General features: G+C 29.8%; 1 protein-coding gene across 5 annotated transcripts; it reads left to right on the forward strand.

Annotated features, from left to right (window-relative positions):
• The first annotated feature begins 4,479 nt into the window (after window positions 1-4,479).
• Window positions 4,480-11,212, forward strand: LOC101505505 (glucose-6-phosphate 1-dehydrogenase, cytoplasmic isoform). Of its 5 annotated transcripts, none has more exons than XM_004491683.3 (16): window positions 4,480-4,651; window positions 5,305-5,523; window positions 6,291-6,376; window positions 7,040-7,106; window positions 7,216-7,402; window positions 7,510-7,667; window positions 7,759-7,827; window positions 8,246-8,304; window positions 8,640-8,676; window positions 8,784-8,855; window positions 9,081-9,228; window positions 9,589-9,684; window positions 9,900-9,970; window positions 10,061-10,176; window positions 10,646-10,691; window positions 10,844-11,212. In XM_004491683.3, exons 2-16 carry the CDS (start codon window positions 5,356-5,358, stop codon window positions 11,009-11,011), a joined length of 1,548 nt encoding a protein of 515 aa, XP_004491740.1. In that variant the 5' UTR covers window positions 4,480-4,651; window positions 5,305-5,355; the 3' UTR covers window positions 11,012-11,212. The 5 variants fall into 5 exon arrangements, with proteins under 5 accessions (XP_004491740.1, XP_004491741.1, XP_012568771.1 ...); XM_004491684.4 differs by lacking the exon at window positions 4,480-4,651 and adding an exon at window positions 4,659-4,779; XM_012713317.3 differs by lacking the exon at window positions 4,480-4,651 and adding an exon at window positions 4,775-4,901.
• Window positions 11,213-19,441: the final 8,229 nt, after the last annotated feature.

Consider the following 19,441-nt stretch of genomic DNA (forward strand, 5'->3'; position numbering starts at 1 on the left):
CCTGTCATAACTGAGCATTTTAGCATTTAGCTTGAACTGTATTTGATTTTCTGTTTATACTGAACTTGAACTTGAAAAAGCTATATTTGACTGGGCATTTTCCTTGAACTTGAACTGATCCCAATATGAACTGATCATGTAATTTAGCATTGATATATAGGTATTTAATTAATTATTTGAAAAAAAAATCCAAATATAGGTATTTTACATAAACTAAACTGAAATTGTAATTTAGCATTTAGCATTAATATATATGTATTTACTAATTATTTGAAAAAAAAATCCAAATATAGGTATTTGACATAAACTGATCTGGAATTGTAATTTAGCATTTAATATTGATATATAGGTATTTAACTAATTATTTAACATTTCACAGAAGCTGAATTGAAATTGTAATTTAGCATATTTAACTTGAACTAAACTGAACATAAACGTGTAATTTTACAACACTTTTGTCCATAAGCGTTGTAAAAGGCTTTTAAAAATTAAATTACAAATCATTTACAGTATCTTTTGTGCATAAGCGCTTTAAGAGACTTTTAAAAATTAAATTACAAATAATTTACAGTGCTTGTTCTATAAGCGATGTAAAAGACTTTTAAAAATTAATTTAAAAATCATTTACAACACTTTTTATCCATAAACGTTATAAAAGATTTTTAAAAATTAAATTACAAATTATTTTACATTTGAGCTAAAAATAAATTTTTAAAAAACATAACGTATAATGTATTTAGTAATTGTCAAGTTTGAAAAACTATTAAACCAAAACAAAGCACTAAATAATATATAACTCCCAAGAATCAAACACAAAATATGAGACACTTAAGAAAAAAATAGAGTATATATATATATATATATATATATATATATATATATATATATATATATATATATATATTCAAAAACCATATCAATCAAGTTCGATATTCATTACATATAAATCATCATTTCATTTCATATTTATGTTTATTTTTTTATAAGAAAATCATTTAAAATAATAATAATATTATGTGAACGACACATCATCTTTTGTTGAGATAAAATGAAAAAAAGGATAATCTTATTAACATTTTATAAGATAAAAGAACTAAACGAAAAAAGAAAGAAAAAAAACTTAAAAGACTGAATCATTATTTATAAATAAGATAAAGGACTTTGATAGACATTCTACCATCTTTTTAGTTATTGTCAAAGATTGTTAGGAATTTGATTGTTCTTTTTAAAAGAGGTTTAATTAGAGACTAAGTTGTTCCAATTTTTTTCTCAAAAAATGAAAAGTTAAATTTTTAACTTAGTTACAATTTTAATCCTCTTATTTTTATCAACTCACGAAACCGGTCTTTCTATTTTAAAATATGACAATTTTGATAATTCATTATAATTTTTGTAGTTAAAAACAATGATGTGACGTGTTTTAAATAATATGACATACAATACAATGATATATAACGATTAACACATGAAATCATAATAAAATCCTATAAAAATTTAACTTTCAATTTTAATTTTAATTTTAATTTTTTTGTAATTTAATTAGTGACATAAATAATTAATACACTAAATTATTTTATATCATGAAATCATATATACTACATTATTTAAAATATATCAAAGCATAATTTTTTATTTCAAAAATCAGAAGGAGAGGTTAAAACTGATAACTTTTAAAATAAGGGATCAATTTCCTGAATTATTAAAAAATATAGAGGGACCAAAGCTACAATTAAAATATTAAACCTAATTTTTTTCTAGAACAAAATTGGTCTTGCAGTTTTTTATATGGACTAAAATAAGTTTTCACTCCTAATTTTATAAATCATGATTATAAAATCATATTAAAGAAACATAACTATCTAAAAAGGAAAAAATGTTAGTTTAAATATTAACCATAAATGATTGATTAGTTATAGGATTAATAACCGGATTAATTGATACTTGCTTGCAATTATATCATTTTTTAATTTCATAGTGAAGTAACATAATTAATTACCTCAAAGTGGAGTATCTGTTTATTTTTGGCTGACAAAAAGGGCAGCGCCCAAGAGTGAAGTATTCAGTTAGTAGTAGGAAATTAGAAATTATAATTATTGCTTTCACTCAAAAAAAAAAAAAAATAAGGAATTACAATTATTATTTTTTGTCAGGAAAAATAAGTTAGAATTATTGCATCCAAAACTGTAATTTTTTATAGTATGAAAATATAATTGATAGGTGTCACCATTAAAAATTTCTATATATAAGTTAAACATGTCTTAAACATTCCTGCAAACAACCATTAAAAAATCTAAAAGATAAATCATAGTTGATTTAAAATCAGACAAAAAAAAACTTTGAAAAGACTAAAAATTGATAATTTTAGTTTAAAAATAAAATTTTATAAAAATTAAAAATTTATTTAAATCATAAATATATATAGAGGGAAATTATATGGAGCTTACATGAATTAATCTAATGGTATATTTTTACTATATTTGACCTAAGTATGTATGTTATATTTTAAAATATTCAGCTGCAGATTTTATATTTGATGAATGTTTTGTTTGGGTTTGTATGTATTGGGACATAATACATCAACCATATTCAATGGTAAAATTGATGAATGTTTTATTATTTTCCTTTTATAACATGATTGTTGATTAGGAAACAAATTAAAAGCTATTGAGAAAATCATAACCATTCTTTTAGGGCATATATTTCTTTTATAAATTTCAATATTTTTTTTTTACTTAAAATTACAATATGTTTTAGATTTTATTTCTGCTCATAAATACATTGATTTTCATTTCCAGTAGAAATATCAGAATATTCCAAAATTCACAAATGCATTAAATAATAATTAGGCCAGCAACATGGCACATGGATTTTTTTTTCCTTTTTAAGAATGTAGATGCATATTTTTAGGTAAATTCGTAGATACAAGTGAATTGGTTGAGAAAAATAAATTTAAAATTTAAATAATTTAAAAATTAATTATTAATTAATGAAATATAGAATAATGATATATTTTCACATAATTAATTATTATATATCATATTCAACTAAACTTTAAAGTATGATAGTGTTTAACTTAAATTTATTGTTTTGAAATTACAATATTTTTTATTTATTTTTTGGTGAAGAAATATTTTTATATTTAAAATTTCACAAATGCATTAAATAATAATTAGGCCAGCAACATGGCACATGAATTTTTGTTTTTTCTTTTTAAGAATGTAGATGCATATTTTCAGGTAAATTTGTAGATACAAGTGAATTGATTGAGAAAAATAAATTTAAAATTTAAATAATTTATAAATTAATTATTAATTAATGAAATATAGAATAATGATATATTTTCACATAATTAATTATTATATATCATATTCAACTAAACTTTAAAGTATGATAGTGTTTAACTTAAATTTATTGTTTTGAAATTACAATATTTTTTATTTATTTTTTGGTGAAGAAATATTTTTATATTTAAAATTTCACAAATGCATTAAATAATAATTAGGCCAGCAACATGGCACATGAATTTTTGTTTTTTCTTTTTAAGAATGTAGATGCATATTTTCAGGTAAATTTGTAGATACAAGTGAATTGATTGAGAAAAATAAATTTAAAATTTAAATAATTTATAAATTAATTATTAATTAATGAAATATAGAATAATGATATATTTTCACATAATTAATTATTATATATCATATCCAACTAAACTTTAAAGTATGATAGTGTTTAATTTAAATTTATTGTTTTGAAATTATAATATTTTTTATTTATTTTTTAGTGAAGAAATATTTTTATATTTAAAAAAATATTTTAAAATTTTAGAAAGAATATGCTAAAATAAATAAATATTAAAATATTAAATTGTTGGAATAACAAATTAATAGCCGTAATGGAGGAAGAATTGAATAGAAAAAACAAAATTTTTAATGGTGTTTAAAATCCATTTGCATCTGTAGGTTTGATTTGAGTACTATTCTTGATTTGTTTTTTTTAAATTAAAATTAAAATTATTATTCACTGTTAATCAAATTTGGTGTGTTTAGATTCATAGTTGAGAAAATTTGGATTAAAATGTCTTTTATTCTTTAAACTAGTAAGCTATTAATTGTATAGTAAAGATTTCTTTCTTTATTTGACAGGAATGTAATTACTTAACTTATTTATAAAAGTGTCATTAACAAAAATTGGCTCTTTTTTTGGTAGTTTTTGAAGAATCCAAACTGGGATAGATAAAGGAAAACAGATAAAAGAGTACTGTTTTTCTGTTTTTGAAAAGAGAAAAAGAGCAAAAGTTTTTAAAACAACATCTTACAAAATAGTCTACTAAATAAATTTTATCCTTTTATAATTTCAATTAAAAAGGAAAAAAACTGTTTGACTAAATCTCAAATTTTTATTTTATTTTATTTTGAGGAATGAGAATGAACAATATATAAGAGAAAGAGAACAAAAAGTGAGTCAATCAAATGGTTATTTTTTACAAAAGAAATGCGTGAGCATGGCATCGCTGACCGGTAAGCTGACAAGTGACAACAATTGAATTGACTAAGGAGAGGAAGGGAGTTGGTGATTGAAGATAGCTAGCTACATCACAACTAACAACTTGTCTTAAGTACTACCAAAACTAACTCTGCACAAACAACTAAACCAGGTACTGTTTTAGCTACCTCTTCCTCTTTTTCAATGTGTCTGTCTTTTGGTTTTTGATGGATCACTCTTTTTACATCGTTTCTAAATCTGATTTTGTTTGATCCATTTGCTATCTCTTGCTGTACTGTGGTTTGCCTCTTTCTTTACCTACTTTATACTGAATATGTACTTTGCCAAAAACTTGGGAAAGACTTTCCTGAATTTTAGATTTTTTTTTCTGGGTCAGTTTTGAAACATGATATAATTAAAAGGTGTGTTTTGTTTTTTTTTTCTTTGGATTGTAATTGAGATTTGGTACTTCATGACAAAAAGTCTGTTACTGTATGAATTATGATAATTTGTTTGATTCTACATTCTCATGTTTTTCTGTTCTCATTTCTATTTTTGCTTTTTAACTTATATTATATTATGATCTATGTAGTACCAACACATCTGACAGAAGGTGTGTCCGACACTTGTCAGTGTCAGACACTAACACGACACCTGCATCTTGATTACATGCAATTAATTCATTTTTTCAAAGTATTAATCGTGTCGACATGTTAGTGTTCGGCGTCTGTGTTAGTATATGTGTTTCATAGAATACGATCCTGATTCATTTTGTTAACAAAGTGATTTTAGGATAATTGCTTATTTTCTTTTGATTATTATCAGATAGTAGATAGTTCACAGAAGCAATATATTGCTGAGTAGTACTGCTAGAGAATGGGAACAAGTGAATGGCATATTGAAAAAAGAGATAGCTTTGGTACTGAATCTCCTTTAGCAAGAGAGGTACTTGAAACTGGGACACTCTCTATTGTTGTGCTTGGGGCTTCTGGTGATCTTGCTAAGAAGAAGACATTTCCTGCCCTTTTCCACCTATATAAACAGGTAAAACAATACTCTCTATGTTCCTTTTCATAAGTACTTTTTGCTTATTTTTCACATATATGAAGAAAAGTAGGTAGAAGATTTAACGTGTCCATTTTATATGTTGATGTTACTAAAATACCAATTGTACATCGATGTGTATGTTTCCAACTTTGACTTTTCAACTTTCATGATAAATTAGGGATCAGGTTTCTGTGTAGTTGCAAGTAAGTGTCGTGACTGCACCCAATAATCACACTATGTCGGCCGTCCAATCAAGATAAGAAGATCAAGATTTTAAGATGAGAGTTTTTGTTAAAAATCAAAATCTACCTTAAATATTGAATTGCCCGATCTTGATTGGACAACTGAGATAAGTAGTCACACTACATGTACTCCAAATCCATAGTACTAATTAGAGTATGTTCAGAAACTAATATTAAATGCATCTCCTACTTTTGTAGGAACTTATATTTCAGGACAATTTTTTTTTTCAAATGGTGCTTGTAATTAGGGACGGATGGAGTATCTCTGTATATCACGCTGATCAATGTGTGATTTGGAAAAATAAATGAAGAAATATATTGAATGTTAATGTTGGATTAACTGATGTTGTGATTTCTGATCAAGAATTCGTTGATTCTTTTTTATTATATTCATATATTCTACATGCTAATTTATGATTAGGTGTCTTATCGTAAGTCAGTTTTTGATGAAGATTACCTGGAGTATTTTCTTATAGTTATTGTTCCCCTTAAAGAACTAACATTAGGGTTGTTGATTTTCAGGGACTATTGCCATCTGATGAAGTTCATATTTTTGGCTATGCAAGGACAAAGATATCTGATGATGAATTGAGAAACAGATTGCGCAGGTGAGAATATTTTTCGAAAAATAAACAGTTCTATTTCCTATGATTTCTGAAATAAGTAATAAAATTCTTTCTATGGATATCAACTGCAACCTTCTACTGCATAACTGTTGATGTTAGTTATATCTAATTAATGTGTTTACAATTTCAATTGTGTTCTTTGAATTCCATAAATAGTTTATCCAAAATATTTTATGGATCTTGATCTTTGTAGTCAACAACTTTGTTTAGTGAACTGCATATCATGATTTTTCCGCTCACTGCTTCTTTCTAAAATTGTTTGATAAATTTTTCCGCTCAAGCTTTATCCTACCTAATCTTATCAGTTCACGTAAATGCATGTTTCAACTGTTTGTGTTGAGTATGGCTCATAGTTAGTAATTGGTGGGTAGGTCTCTCGAGCGGGTACACTTCAGGGTTAATCTTGTAAAATGGACTGTAGTCTACTAGTATTTAAACACAAGTTGTGTATTGTAAACCCTAAGCTTGAATTATAAAAAAAAGGTACTGCAGTGCAGCTGCTCTGTAGTGGGAGAATAGGTACAATTGACTGAACTATGTGATCAAATCTCGTGCGGTCTCCGTTTTTTTCGTATCTATTTTCTTTTGAACTATGGTTGTTGTTTTAATAGTTTGTAATCCTAACACTTATGGTTTGATATGCAGCTATCTTGTTCCTGAGAAAGGTGCTTCCCCCAATCAGTTAAACGATGTATCGAAGTTTTTACAATTGGTTAGCTCTTCCTGTCTATCAGCATTTGTCAATGTTCTATTTCTGTGATGTCTTGTATCAAAATTCTGATTGATCTAAAATAATCGTTTTGTCTCTCTTTCTCTTATAGATTAAATATGTTAGTGGTTCTTATGATTCTGAGGATGGCTTTCGATTGTTGGATAAAGAGATTTCGGAGCATGAATATTTGAAAAATAGTAAAGAGGGTTCATCTCGGAGGCTTTTCTATCTTGCACTTCCACCCTCAGTGTATCCATCTGTTTGCAAGATGATCAAGACTTGTTGCATGAATAAATGTAAGATGTTGTGATTTATAGTTTTAAAATATTTGCTTTTCTTGGTTCTTGTTTATTATTCAGAAATCTAAAATTGGTTTGTTTCAAATGATGCTTCCTTCTATTAGCTGAGCTTGGTGGATGGACACGTGTTGTTGTTGAGAAACCGTTTGGTAGGGATTTACAATCTGCAGAAGAACTCAGTACTCAGATTGGAGAATTGTTTGAGGAACCACAAATTTATCGTATCGATCACTACTTGGGAAAGGAACTAGTGCAGAACATGGTAACAAATAAATATATAATGGCTTACTTCTTTTTTTTATCCTTCATGAATTCCATCTAGTCCTTCGTAATAATATGACTTATATTCGCAGTTAGTACTTCGTTTTGCAAATCGTTTCTTCTTGCCTCTTTGGAACCGCGACAACATTGACAATGTGCAGGTGAGAATTGTATATGTATCAAATTCGGGTTCAGATTACTTAGACTTGATTTCTGTAGCACCGACACTTCTGATTAAAGGCATATGACGCGTGTCCTGGTGTTTGACATGGGTCGGTGTCAAATACTGACACAACACCGACAAATTGATTACATTCAAATAATTCATTTTCTTAAATTATTGTCAGTGTTGACATGTTAGTGTCGTGTCCGGTGTCCACGTCAGTATTCGTGCTTCATAGCTTATGAGCTTTGGTAATCTACGGTTTGTGTTGGGAAAAAGCCCACCCAACAGTTTGTTCTATTATATCTGTCAGTGTCTTTTCTATTGTTTTTGTATGATCATGTCAAATTTTATCCTTTTAATCTTTTGTTATGCAACGAATTGAAACTTGAGTTTGGGTGTTGATTCTATGGCAGATTGTCTTTAGAGAGGATTTTGGAACTGAAGGCCGCGGTGGATATTTTGACCAATATGGGTATGTGTGACATAAATGTCTTTCCCTTATTTATACATAAAATAACTACCATATACACATAAATAAACTGCCCTAGCCATTACCTAAACTGACCACAGGTCAGTTTCTTAGTCTCTTCTTATAATAGCATGCTATAATAATAACAATATAATATTTTCTTTACTAATAATAATATTCTAACATGATATTGAAAAACAAGTTTTTTGTATACAAATTTTACTTTTGCCACTAATATTGTAAATTAAACTATCAAATCTTCATTCCTAAGCATCCACAGTTGTTGAAATTTTTTAAGAATTCATATTAATATTCATGTATTTCTTTTTATTTGACAGAATTATTCGAGATATTATTCAAAACCATCTATTGCAGGTAAGGCTTTGATTTTATAATGAAATAGATTTGATTTTGACATTGTAGTAGTTATTATTGTGTATTGTCAACTACATAAAATTGTTGCATATTTTTTACCAACTCAGGTTCTTTGTTTGATTGCTATGGAAAAACCCATTTCTCTCAAGCCTGAGCATATTCGGGACGAGAAAGTAAAGGTGTGACTTTTACATTTCAATTTTCTGGAAATCATTAGCCTCTTCTGTCATTGTATCCTATGTCTCGTATCGATCTTGACACAAAGCAATCAAAGGGGGATATTTTATCAACTCATACCTTGAAACTTTTCATTTTATTATGCCTCTCTGTTTACCAAGTTTTGAGGCTGGTCACGATATTCGTCTTTAAAGTATAATGCTTCCTTGCTGCGTTGAAAATTGTAGGTTCTCGAGTCAGTACTCCCTATTAGAGATGATGAGGTTGTTCTTGGACAATATGAAGGCTATAGAGATGATCCAACTGTACCTGACCAGTCAAACACTCCAACTTTTGCAACTGCAATCCTGAGGATACACAATGAAAGATGGGAAGGTATGCTAATGTTCCCAACATTTCCTTCTTGAAGAAATATAATACTAGACTTTCAACTTCTTTTTGTGCTTAACAATTTCGAAAGTGAAGTAGAGCCTTGCTTGGATAAACAGATTAATTAAAAACTCATAGTCTAAGAGCTTATAATACAAGTGTTTATATATAAGCTATTTCTATAACATAAGATAAAATAAAGTCAAATTGTTTTCGTATAAGTTATAAGCTGTTTTCTTAAGTCATCCTGGAGAACTTATGGATATGTTATAAGTTATTTCCATAAGCTCTTCCAAACAATCTCACAAGTGTTTTCACTAATGGATAAGCTCAAATAAACATTGACCAATTACTTTTTGGTATTAGGTGTTCCTTTCATTATGAAAGCAGGAAAGGCCCTAAATTCTAGGAAGGCGGAGATTCGGGTTCAATTCAAGGATGTTCCTGGTGATATTTTCAGGAGTATGGACTATACTATACCTTATGATATATTTGGTGTTCTCGCTTTATACCATGCTTTTTTTATGCATATTTTGTTGTCTATTCTCCACATCAATCTTAAAAGTGAAAGTGATATGGCTTGGTGTATCATTTTGATGTATCGTTTCATTGTCTTGATAAGAGATACCTAAAAATATTAACCTAACAGAAAACCTTAATGTTAACAATATTTTTAGGTAAAAAACAAGGGAGAAATGAGTTTGTTATCCGCCTACAACCCTTTGAAGCTATTTACATGAAGCTTACGGTATGTCAATCATTCGGATTATCGATATTGCAAACAATGTTTGACCTGATTTCTAAGGGTGAACTGACTAGTTTACTGTTTTGCATGCAGGTCAAGCAACCTGGCCTCGAGATGTCGGCAGTTCAAAGTGAACTAGACTTGTCATATGGGCAACGATATCAAGGAATAACCATTCCTGAGGCTTACGAGCGTCTAATTCTTGACACGTATATTCTTTTTCCTTATTCACATTTATTATCACTCCTCAATTCAAGCTTACAAGACTTGTGAAATAGGACTTGTGTTCATGATCAACTTTACAAGTAGCATTATATCAATATAGTAAACTAGTGTCCCTATAAAAAACATGAATTTATCGAGGAATAATTGATAAAAATTGTATTACTAAACGCTAGAAAATTTAGTTTGTAAACTTAATTAAATTATAAAATGATGACTGAAATTAAAAATTCTCGATCATGTTTACTTATTTTAGGAAGGGCAATTTAGTGACTAAAATTGTCACAAAGGACTATAAAATTTTTAATATCAAGAATCATTTCAAAATTTTGCTAATATTATGTAACCCAAGCTAAATTGATAATTGACTTGAAATTAGTAGAACTGCATGCATTACTTAGCAATAGATCATACATTCATCATTATTTAACAATGAGAATGGAATCTGTTTTACAGAATTAGAGGCGATCAGCAACATTTTGTTCGCAGAGACGAATTGAAGGTAAGAAGATTATAACATGTTTTATAGACTATTGTGACTTGGTTCGGTCCATAAACCAAACCAAATTTATGATTTGGTTCGGTTCCTAAAATTGGACCGTTTAATAAACTGGAATGGTTATTAATAACCATATATTTGTTTCTTATTATTAGGCATCATGGAAGATCTTCACCCCACTTTTACACAAAATTGATAGAGGGGAGTTGAATCCAATACCTTACAAGGCAGGAAGTAGAGGTCCTGCAGAAGCAGATGAGTTATTGGAAAAAGCTGGATATGTTCAAACACATGGTTATATTTGGATTCCTCCTACTTTATAAAAGTAATAATTAACATTATGAGGATTCTGATCACTACCTTATAAATAATAAAGTATGCAATAAGCTTGAGGAATTAATTTCCCTTGTAATCTCTTTTTGTTAGCATATTAATTATATCAAGCATTTATTAAGCTTGTGTTTAACTCGGTTTGTGTAATAAATTTGATTATGAATGCAAATCAATGGGAAATGTTCATGTTATTTTTTTATGAATGGAAGGGGATGATAATCCCCAAACAGAACACAAACTGAAAGGGTTTACTTTGTGAAAACAATTTATGTTTTTATTTTTTAAAACTTGTGTTAATTTTACTCGTTGATAAAGAAGTAATAGCCTTTTGAAATAAACAATTGTCTACATTTATAAAAACAATAAAAATGTCAAAAACTTGTTTTTATTATTTCCTGAAATGCATCTACATTAACAAAACATTTCATCTTATTTTCTTGACAAATGTTTATTTTAATAGTCTCTCATAAAGATCAAATTAACACACATTTTAGGAAACGAAAACAAGAAATGTTTTCACAATGTAAACGACTTAAAATATTTTTACAAAATAAACAATACGTTTTTTTCTAGTCTTTATTTCTTTTATTATCTTTTTTTTTTGTTCTTTCTTGTGTCTCTAAAGAGTAAAGACTAAGACTATGATCACTATGTATCTATTTATATTTTATTTATATACTATATTGATTAGTGACACAATTTAAATTCAAAATATATTGGTTTGATTCGAGAGAAGTTATTACGATTCTTCGTGTTGATGGCAGTGCTATTGGCAATCTTGGTTTTGGTGGTTTGGTGAGATCTAGATTAACGTTTGTATCATTGGTTTTCATGGTCATATTGACTATAGTAATAACCTTAATACCAAATTATTAACCATCTGACATGGGCTAAGAATATTTGGAGATTGAAACTCTTAACCTTATCAGTTATTCAGACTCCCTTCTTGCTACTAAATTGGTAAATGAAATAGTTCAACGAATTCACTGCTATTATGTATGACATTAAACTTGAATTGAAGAGGAATTGAAGTCCGGTGTTGCAATATACTTTTAGAGAAGGAAATTAATACGTTGATTTGTAAGCTTTGCACAAAATGTCAAAACTTATAACAATTCAAAAATTAATTTTTGGTAATTAACTTTGTTAAAAAAATAGTAATTGACAACAAAGTATGAGATGCTTTTTGAAAAGTGATGGACTTATTTTTGAAATCAATAGGCTGAAAGAAAGAAAAAAAAAGAGCAATACATATATATTTTAATAAAAAAGTCAACAATGGCTACAATTTTAATAAAACAAAACCTTACAGTGACTTTTAAAAAAGAACTAAAATGCAAAACCTAAAAATGAAAGAATAATTAAAACTCACGCCAAATTCCTTTTACTTTTCTAATATACATTTTCTCATGACATACTTCGCATTTATATATTATATAAATTTTTGTATTTTATTGATAATTATTTTTTCAGATTTTGGGCAGATATTATACTCTAAATAAACAGATATTTTAAAATGTATTTTTATTTTTTTATAATTTATATTTTGTATTAGAATAGTTATTTTTGAATTATTTTCTTGTTATTAAAAATGATTGGAACGAGTATAAGGGCTAGTTAGTAGGTGAGATAATTTGTTCAATACTGACATGAGTCTGGACAAAATTATATATTCTAAAAGCTATAGTATGAAATAATTTCAAACTTTATATTGTTAATTATTTTACATTATTTCAAATTGATATAATTCCTTATTATTATATTTTTATGAAAATATTTTTTAATACAAAATTAAAATTATTAGAGATTGGCTCTAATGTTAGAATAACTTTTTAATATTTTCAAATACTTTAAAAATATGTTTTTTTTTGACAAAAAACATCGGTTACAATTTATAGTGTTCCACAATATGTTCCACAATATTTTTTAGTAAAAAATGTTCAATCGACTTGAGTAATTAAGTGGTTTACGGGATTCAACTCCTTCAATGCATGGTTTAAATGCCTAAAAGATACGGTCGAATGTTAAGTTACTACGCAAAAAATGACATTTAACAGCGCCCATTTTACAGCGCACAAGCGCTGTTGTAATTATATTTTAAAAATAACGGAACCTATTACAACGCTTTTGATTCAAAGCGCTGTAAAACAAGCGTTGTAGTAGGTCATATAACGTTTGCGCATCACGTTATAAGGCTTTTACAGCGCTTGTCAAAAAAGCGCTGTAAAAGGAAGCGCTTTCGCGTATCAGTTACAGCGCTTTTTTCACAAGCGCTGTAAAACACATGCGCTTTCATTGAATTTAACTACCTATTACAGCGCTTTTTTCACAAGCGCTGTAAAACACATGCGCTTTCATTGAATTTAACTACCTATTACAGCGCTTTTTTCACAAGCGCTGTAAAATACATCTTTAAAATAATTATATACGTTGGAAACCCTCATATCCTCTACATCTTTCAAATAATTATATACGTTGGGAACTCTAATATCCTCTACGTACTGTGCGGCCATCTACGTTGTCTAAGGTATTTTTTACACATGATTTGTTATGTTTTGTTACATATATATTAAATCTACTAAAAATTGTTATATATATATATATATATATATATATATATATATTAAATCTCTTTTACACATGATCTGTTATGTTTTGAAATTGTCAAAAATTGTCAAAAACTCATACCACATGATCTGTTCTGTTTTGAAATTGTTAGTTGATATTGGTTTCTTTTTGAAACTTGTTGATATGTTTTGAAAGCTTATTATTTTTGTTACTGCATTTATATAGGTGGTATAATATGGATAGGAAATGGATTTCAGCCAATCGATTGTCAAAAGAGTATGAAATTGGAGTGAAGGAGTTTGTTGAGTTTGCAGTGAAGAATGCAAAAGATCCAAATAGAGTAGTTTGTCCTTGTTTAAAATGTTGTTTTGGAAAACGTGTTAGAGAAGATGAATTAGAAGGACATCTAGTATGTAATGGAATTGATCAAAGCTACACATGTTGGATAAGACATGGTGAGAAAAAAAAAGGAAACATTAATTTTGAGAATAGTTCGACATATGCTTCAACTGACTTCGATACAGATACATATGAGCCGGACCGAGTTGATGAGATTGCAAAAGCAGTTGAAGAAGATCTTCGAGATTGTCCTAAAATGTTTGAAAGTTTGTTGAGTGATGCAGAGAAAGAATTATATAATGGTTGTACTAAATTCACAAGACTGTCAGCGATATTAAAGTTGTACAACTTAAAAGCGAGTAATGGATGGTCTGATAAAAGCTTTACAGAATTATTAACACTCATAAAAGATATGTTGCCAGATGATAATGAACTTCCCAGTCGAACCTACGAGGCTAAACGGATTTTGTGTTCTATTGGAATGAGTTACGAAAGGATTCATGCGTGTCCTAACGATTGCATTTTATTTCGAAACGAATATGAACTACTTAAGGCGTGTCCGAAATGCAATGTCTCTCGATATAAGAAGAAAGAATCTACTCCAGCAAAAGTCGTGTGGTATTTTCCTATAATACCAAGATTTAGGCGCATGTATCGCAGTGAAGAAGATTCAAAACACTTGACATGGCATGCAGATGAAAGAATTAGAGATGGAATGTTTCGACACCCTGCAGATTCCCCACAATGGGCAAAAATTGATCACGAGTATCCTGAATTCGGGATAGAGTCAAGAAATCTAAGACTTGCACTTTCTACTGATGGAATGAATCCACATGGTCTTCAAAGCATCTCACATAGCACGTGGCCTGTGATTTTGGTAATATATAACCTACCTCCATGGTTATGTATGAAGCGTAAGTTTATGATGTTGTCTCTGTTAATTTCTGGACCCAAACAACCGGGGAATGATATCGACGTATACTTGACTCCTCTAATCGAAAATTTAAAAAGTATGTGGGAGACAGGTGTGGAAGTTTATGATGGGTATAAGAAAGAATGTTTCAATTTGAGGGCTATGTTGTTCGGCACAATTAATGATTTTCCAGCATATGGTAATTTATCAGGATATAGCATTAAAGGTCAGTGTGCATGTCCTATATGTGAAGAGAGTACAAATTGGATGCGGTTGAAACATTGTAAGAAGAATGTGTTTCTTGGACATCGTAGATTTTTACCTTATAGTCATCAGTATCGTGGGTGGAGAAATGCATTCAATGGAAAATCAGAGGAAGGTAAAGCTCCTTTAGCACCGACTGGATATCAAATACTTGAAAAAGTACAAGGTTTGACCAATAAATTTGGCAAACCTTTTGCGGGAGAGCTGGTGAAAACTGGGTGGAAGAAAAAGTCAATTTTCTTTGAATTGCCATATTGGAAGTCATTGTATGTAAGACATTTCCTCGATGTGATGCATATTGAGAAAAATGTATTTGAAAGTGTTATTGGTACGTTACTCAATGTTCCAGGAAAGTCTAAAGATGGCGTCAATGCAAGATTGGACTTGGTCGATATGGGAATAAGAAATGAACTGGCTCCAGTAAAGAAAGGAAATCGCACATATCTACCTCCAGCCGCTCATACTCTATCTAGAAAGGAAAAAATTGTTTTATGTAAATTTCTACACGAAGTTAAAGTTCCAGAAGGATACTCTTCGAACATTAAAAATTTGGTTTGTATGAAAGACCTCAAGTTAAAAGGTTTGAAGACCCATGATTGTCATATTATAATGGAGCATTTGCTACCAATAGGTATACGTTCCATTTTACCTGAAAAAGTTCGACTAGCCTTAACTAGATTATGTTTCTTCTTCAGGGAAATTTGTAGTAAAGTGATCGACCCTCAGAAATTACCGACATTGCAGAGGGAAATTGTTGTTACTTTGTGTGAGCTTGAAATGTATTTCCCACCATCGTTTTTTGATATAATGGTTCACCTTACTGTTCATCTGGTTAAGGAGACACAACTTTGTGGGCCAGCTTATATGAGATGGATGTATCCGATAGAACGATATATGAAAATATTAAAAGGGTACGTAAAAAGTAGAAGTCGACCAGAAGGTTGTATTGCTGAACGATACATTGTTGAAGAGGCTGCTGAATTTTGTACTGAATATCTGTCCAATGTTGAATCCATAGGGCTTCCCATGTCTCGTCATTCGGGAAGACTATCAGGAGAAGGGATAACTGGAAGGAGACTACTGACTATATCAAGGACAGAATGGGAGCAGGCACAATTGTATGTTCTGCACAATGATGATGAGGTTCAACCGTATGTTACAATACACATTGATCAGTTATCTCGTTTGAACATGAATAGGAATCAAAATTGGATAACTCGAGAGCACAATCGAAGTTTTGTAACATGGTTAAAAAATCACATAATGTCAAAATTTGATATAGACCCCGGATCAATTTCAAATAGATTGAGGTGGCTAGCAAATGGTCCGAGCTTACATGTCTTTTCTTACACTGGTTATGTTATTAACGGCTACACATTTTATACCAAAGAACAAGATGATCAGACCACTATGCAAAATAGTGGAGTCACTCTCGTAGCTGAAGCGATGCATGTCTCAAGTGCAAAAGACAAAAACCCAATATATGCAAATCTATCATATTTTGGGGTTATCGAGCGCATATGGGAGTTAGACTACACAATGTTTCGTGTTCCCATATTTGGTTGCAAGTGGGTCGATAATAATAATGGCGTTCGGATTGATGAGTCAGGATTCTTGCTTGTCGATTTTAATAGGGTGGGATACAAAGACGAGCCTTTTATTTTAGCGTCGCAAGCTCAACAAGTGTTTTATGTCACTGATCCTTCTAATGATAAATGGTCTGTTGTCCTATCGACCAATAAAATAAGTGATGATAACAATAATGATGAAGATGTTGGTAATGATCTTTTATTTGCAACATCACAACAACCACATGAAATTGATTCAACTGATGATGGTTTATATCTTAGAGATGATCATGATGAGGGAATTTGGATTAATCCATCGTTTCGTATTGTAAATGGACAAACAAATGTGAATGTCACCAGGAAAAGAAGAAGGGCATCTTAATGTATATATATGTTTAATTGTTTTATATAAGCTATGCATGTAATCTGAACTGTGTTATTGTAAATATGCATGTAATCTGAATTGAGTGTTTTATACTAAGTTCTGATTAATTTATTTTCTGATTAATTTATTTTCTGCTTATATTTAGCTTGATTTGAGTGTTTTATACCAAGTTCATGTAACAATGAGTGTTTTATATTTAGCTTGATTTACATGAACTGAACTGAATATAAATTAGTAATTTACATGAACTGAACTGAACTGAATAGAGAGATTCTCTTTTGCTCAGTGCATATATATATATAGATTCTTCAGAATACTCATTTCTAATAATTCATCATCTCCTAAAGTATTGTGATAAAGACAATGATAACAATATTTTTAATCCAATAAACAATGATAAAAATGTTTTTAATGTCATCCCAACCCAAATAAACCAAACACAAAAATAAAATAAAGAGACATTTTACAGCGCTTATCTTAAAAAGCGCTGTAAAAGATCCTTTTAAAAATAAAATAATGAGTGTTTTATACCTTTTACAGCGCTTTTCACACAAAGCGCTGTAAACGACTCTTTTGAAAGTGAGTAAAAAAGACATTTTACAGCGCTTATTTGACAAAGCGCTGTAAAAAAGCTTTAAAAATAATATTCATCAGACACCTAATTTCTTCAAACACCTTGTACGCATCATGGGAATCCAAAAAACATCAGACACAAACCCATTTCTTCAAACACCTTGTACGCATCATGGGAATCCAAAAAACATCAGACACAAACCCATTTCTTCAAACACCTTGTACGCATCATGGGAATCCCCAAAAACACCAGACACAAACCCATTTTTCGCAACATGGCAATGATCCTGAATACCAATTAAGTTTCGATTTAAGAAGGAAAGAGAATGTAAAGAGATAAAAAGGGTGTTGAGGTGGAGATTGAATTGTGAAAGAGTAAGCTTTGATGTTTGTGAAGAAGATGCATAAAAGGAGAAGAGTTTGGTGAAGAGGAAGGGATTTTTGTGGTGACCAGTTACTACTATGTGGGTTTTGCATGCATGTTGAGCTTGTTTAAAAAATAACATAACATAACAAAACACAAAAACAATAAGGCCTTTTACAGCGCTTATTTGGAAAAAGCGCTGTAAAAGAGCCTTTTAAAATTAACATAAAGAGACATTTTAGAGCGCTTATGTGGAAAAGCGCTGTAAAAGGCTTTAAAAAACATTCATATAACATAATAACACACGGAGGTCTTTTACAGCGCTTATTTGGGAAAAGCGCTGTAAAAGAGCCTCTTAAAATTAACATAAAGAGACATTTTAGAGCGCTTATGTGTAAAAGCGCTGTAAAAGGCATTCAAATAACATAATAACACACGGAGGTCTTTTACAGCGCTTATTTGAAAAAAGCGCTGTAAAAGAGCCTTTTAAAAATTTAACTAAAGAAGCCTTTTAGAGCGCTTATGTGTGAAAGCGCTGTAAAAGGCATTCATATAACATAATAACACACGGAGGTCTTTTACAGCGCTTATTTGAAAAAAGCGCTGTAAAAGAGCCTTTTAAAAATTTAACTAAAGAAGCCTTTTAGAGCGCTTATGTGTGAAAGCGCTGTAAAAGGCATTCATATAACATAATAACACACGGAGGTCTTTTACAGCGCTTATTTGAAAAAAGCGCTGTAAAAGGCATTCAAATAACATAATAACACACGGAGGTCTTTTACAGCGCTTATTTGAAAAAAGCGCTGTAAAAGGCATTCAAATAACATAATAACACACGGAGGTCTTTTACAGCGCTTATTTGAAAAAAGCGCTGTAAAAGAGCCTTTTAAAAATTTAACTAAAGAAGCCTTTTAGAGCGCTTTACAAAATAAGCGCTGTAAAAGGCTTATAAAAAGCGCTGTAAAAGTGTTACGTATATATAACAGTTACCTCTTCAGTTTCCTCTTCATTACGTAACCTTCATCTCAACCTTCATTTCTTCTCTTCTTTTGCAAACCCTATCATCCCGTCCTTTACGAACCTTATTTCCACGATCATCTCCTTCATTTCGAACCTTATTTCCATCCAAGATCATCTCTCCCATTTCACACAATATATTTTCATTGAAATACGTAACCCTCATTACGTATTTCTTCAAACCGTATTTCTGTGAACCATATTTCTGTGAACTTTCTGCAAACCCTCTTTTCTTTGCATTTCGTCTTTCTTCGAACCATCATTATTCAGGTATTGATGTTATTAAATTTTTGTAATCATTAGAATGCATGTTGAGCTTTTTTAAGATATACTGATACATGTTGAGTTTGTTTATAATAATGCATGATCCATGTTGAGCTTGTTGATGTTATACTAAAGTGCATGTTGAACTTGTTGTAGTTAAATGGA

Source organism: Cicer arietinum, chromosome 3 (genome assembly GCF_000331145.2).
Source record: "Cicer arietinum cultivar CDC Frontier isolate Library 1 chromosome 3, Cicar.CDCFrontier_v2.0, whole genome shotgun sequence".
Lineage (NCBI taxonomy): Eukaryota > Viridiplantae > Streptophyta > Magnoliopsida > Fabales > Fabaceae > Cicer > Cicer arietinum.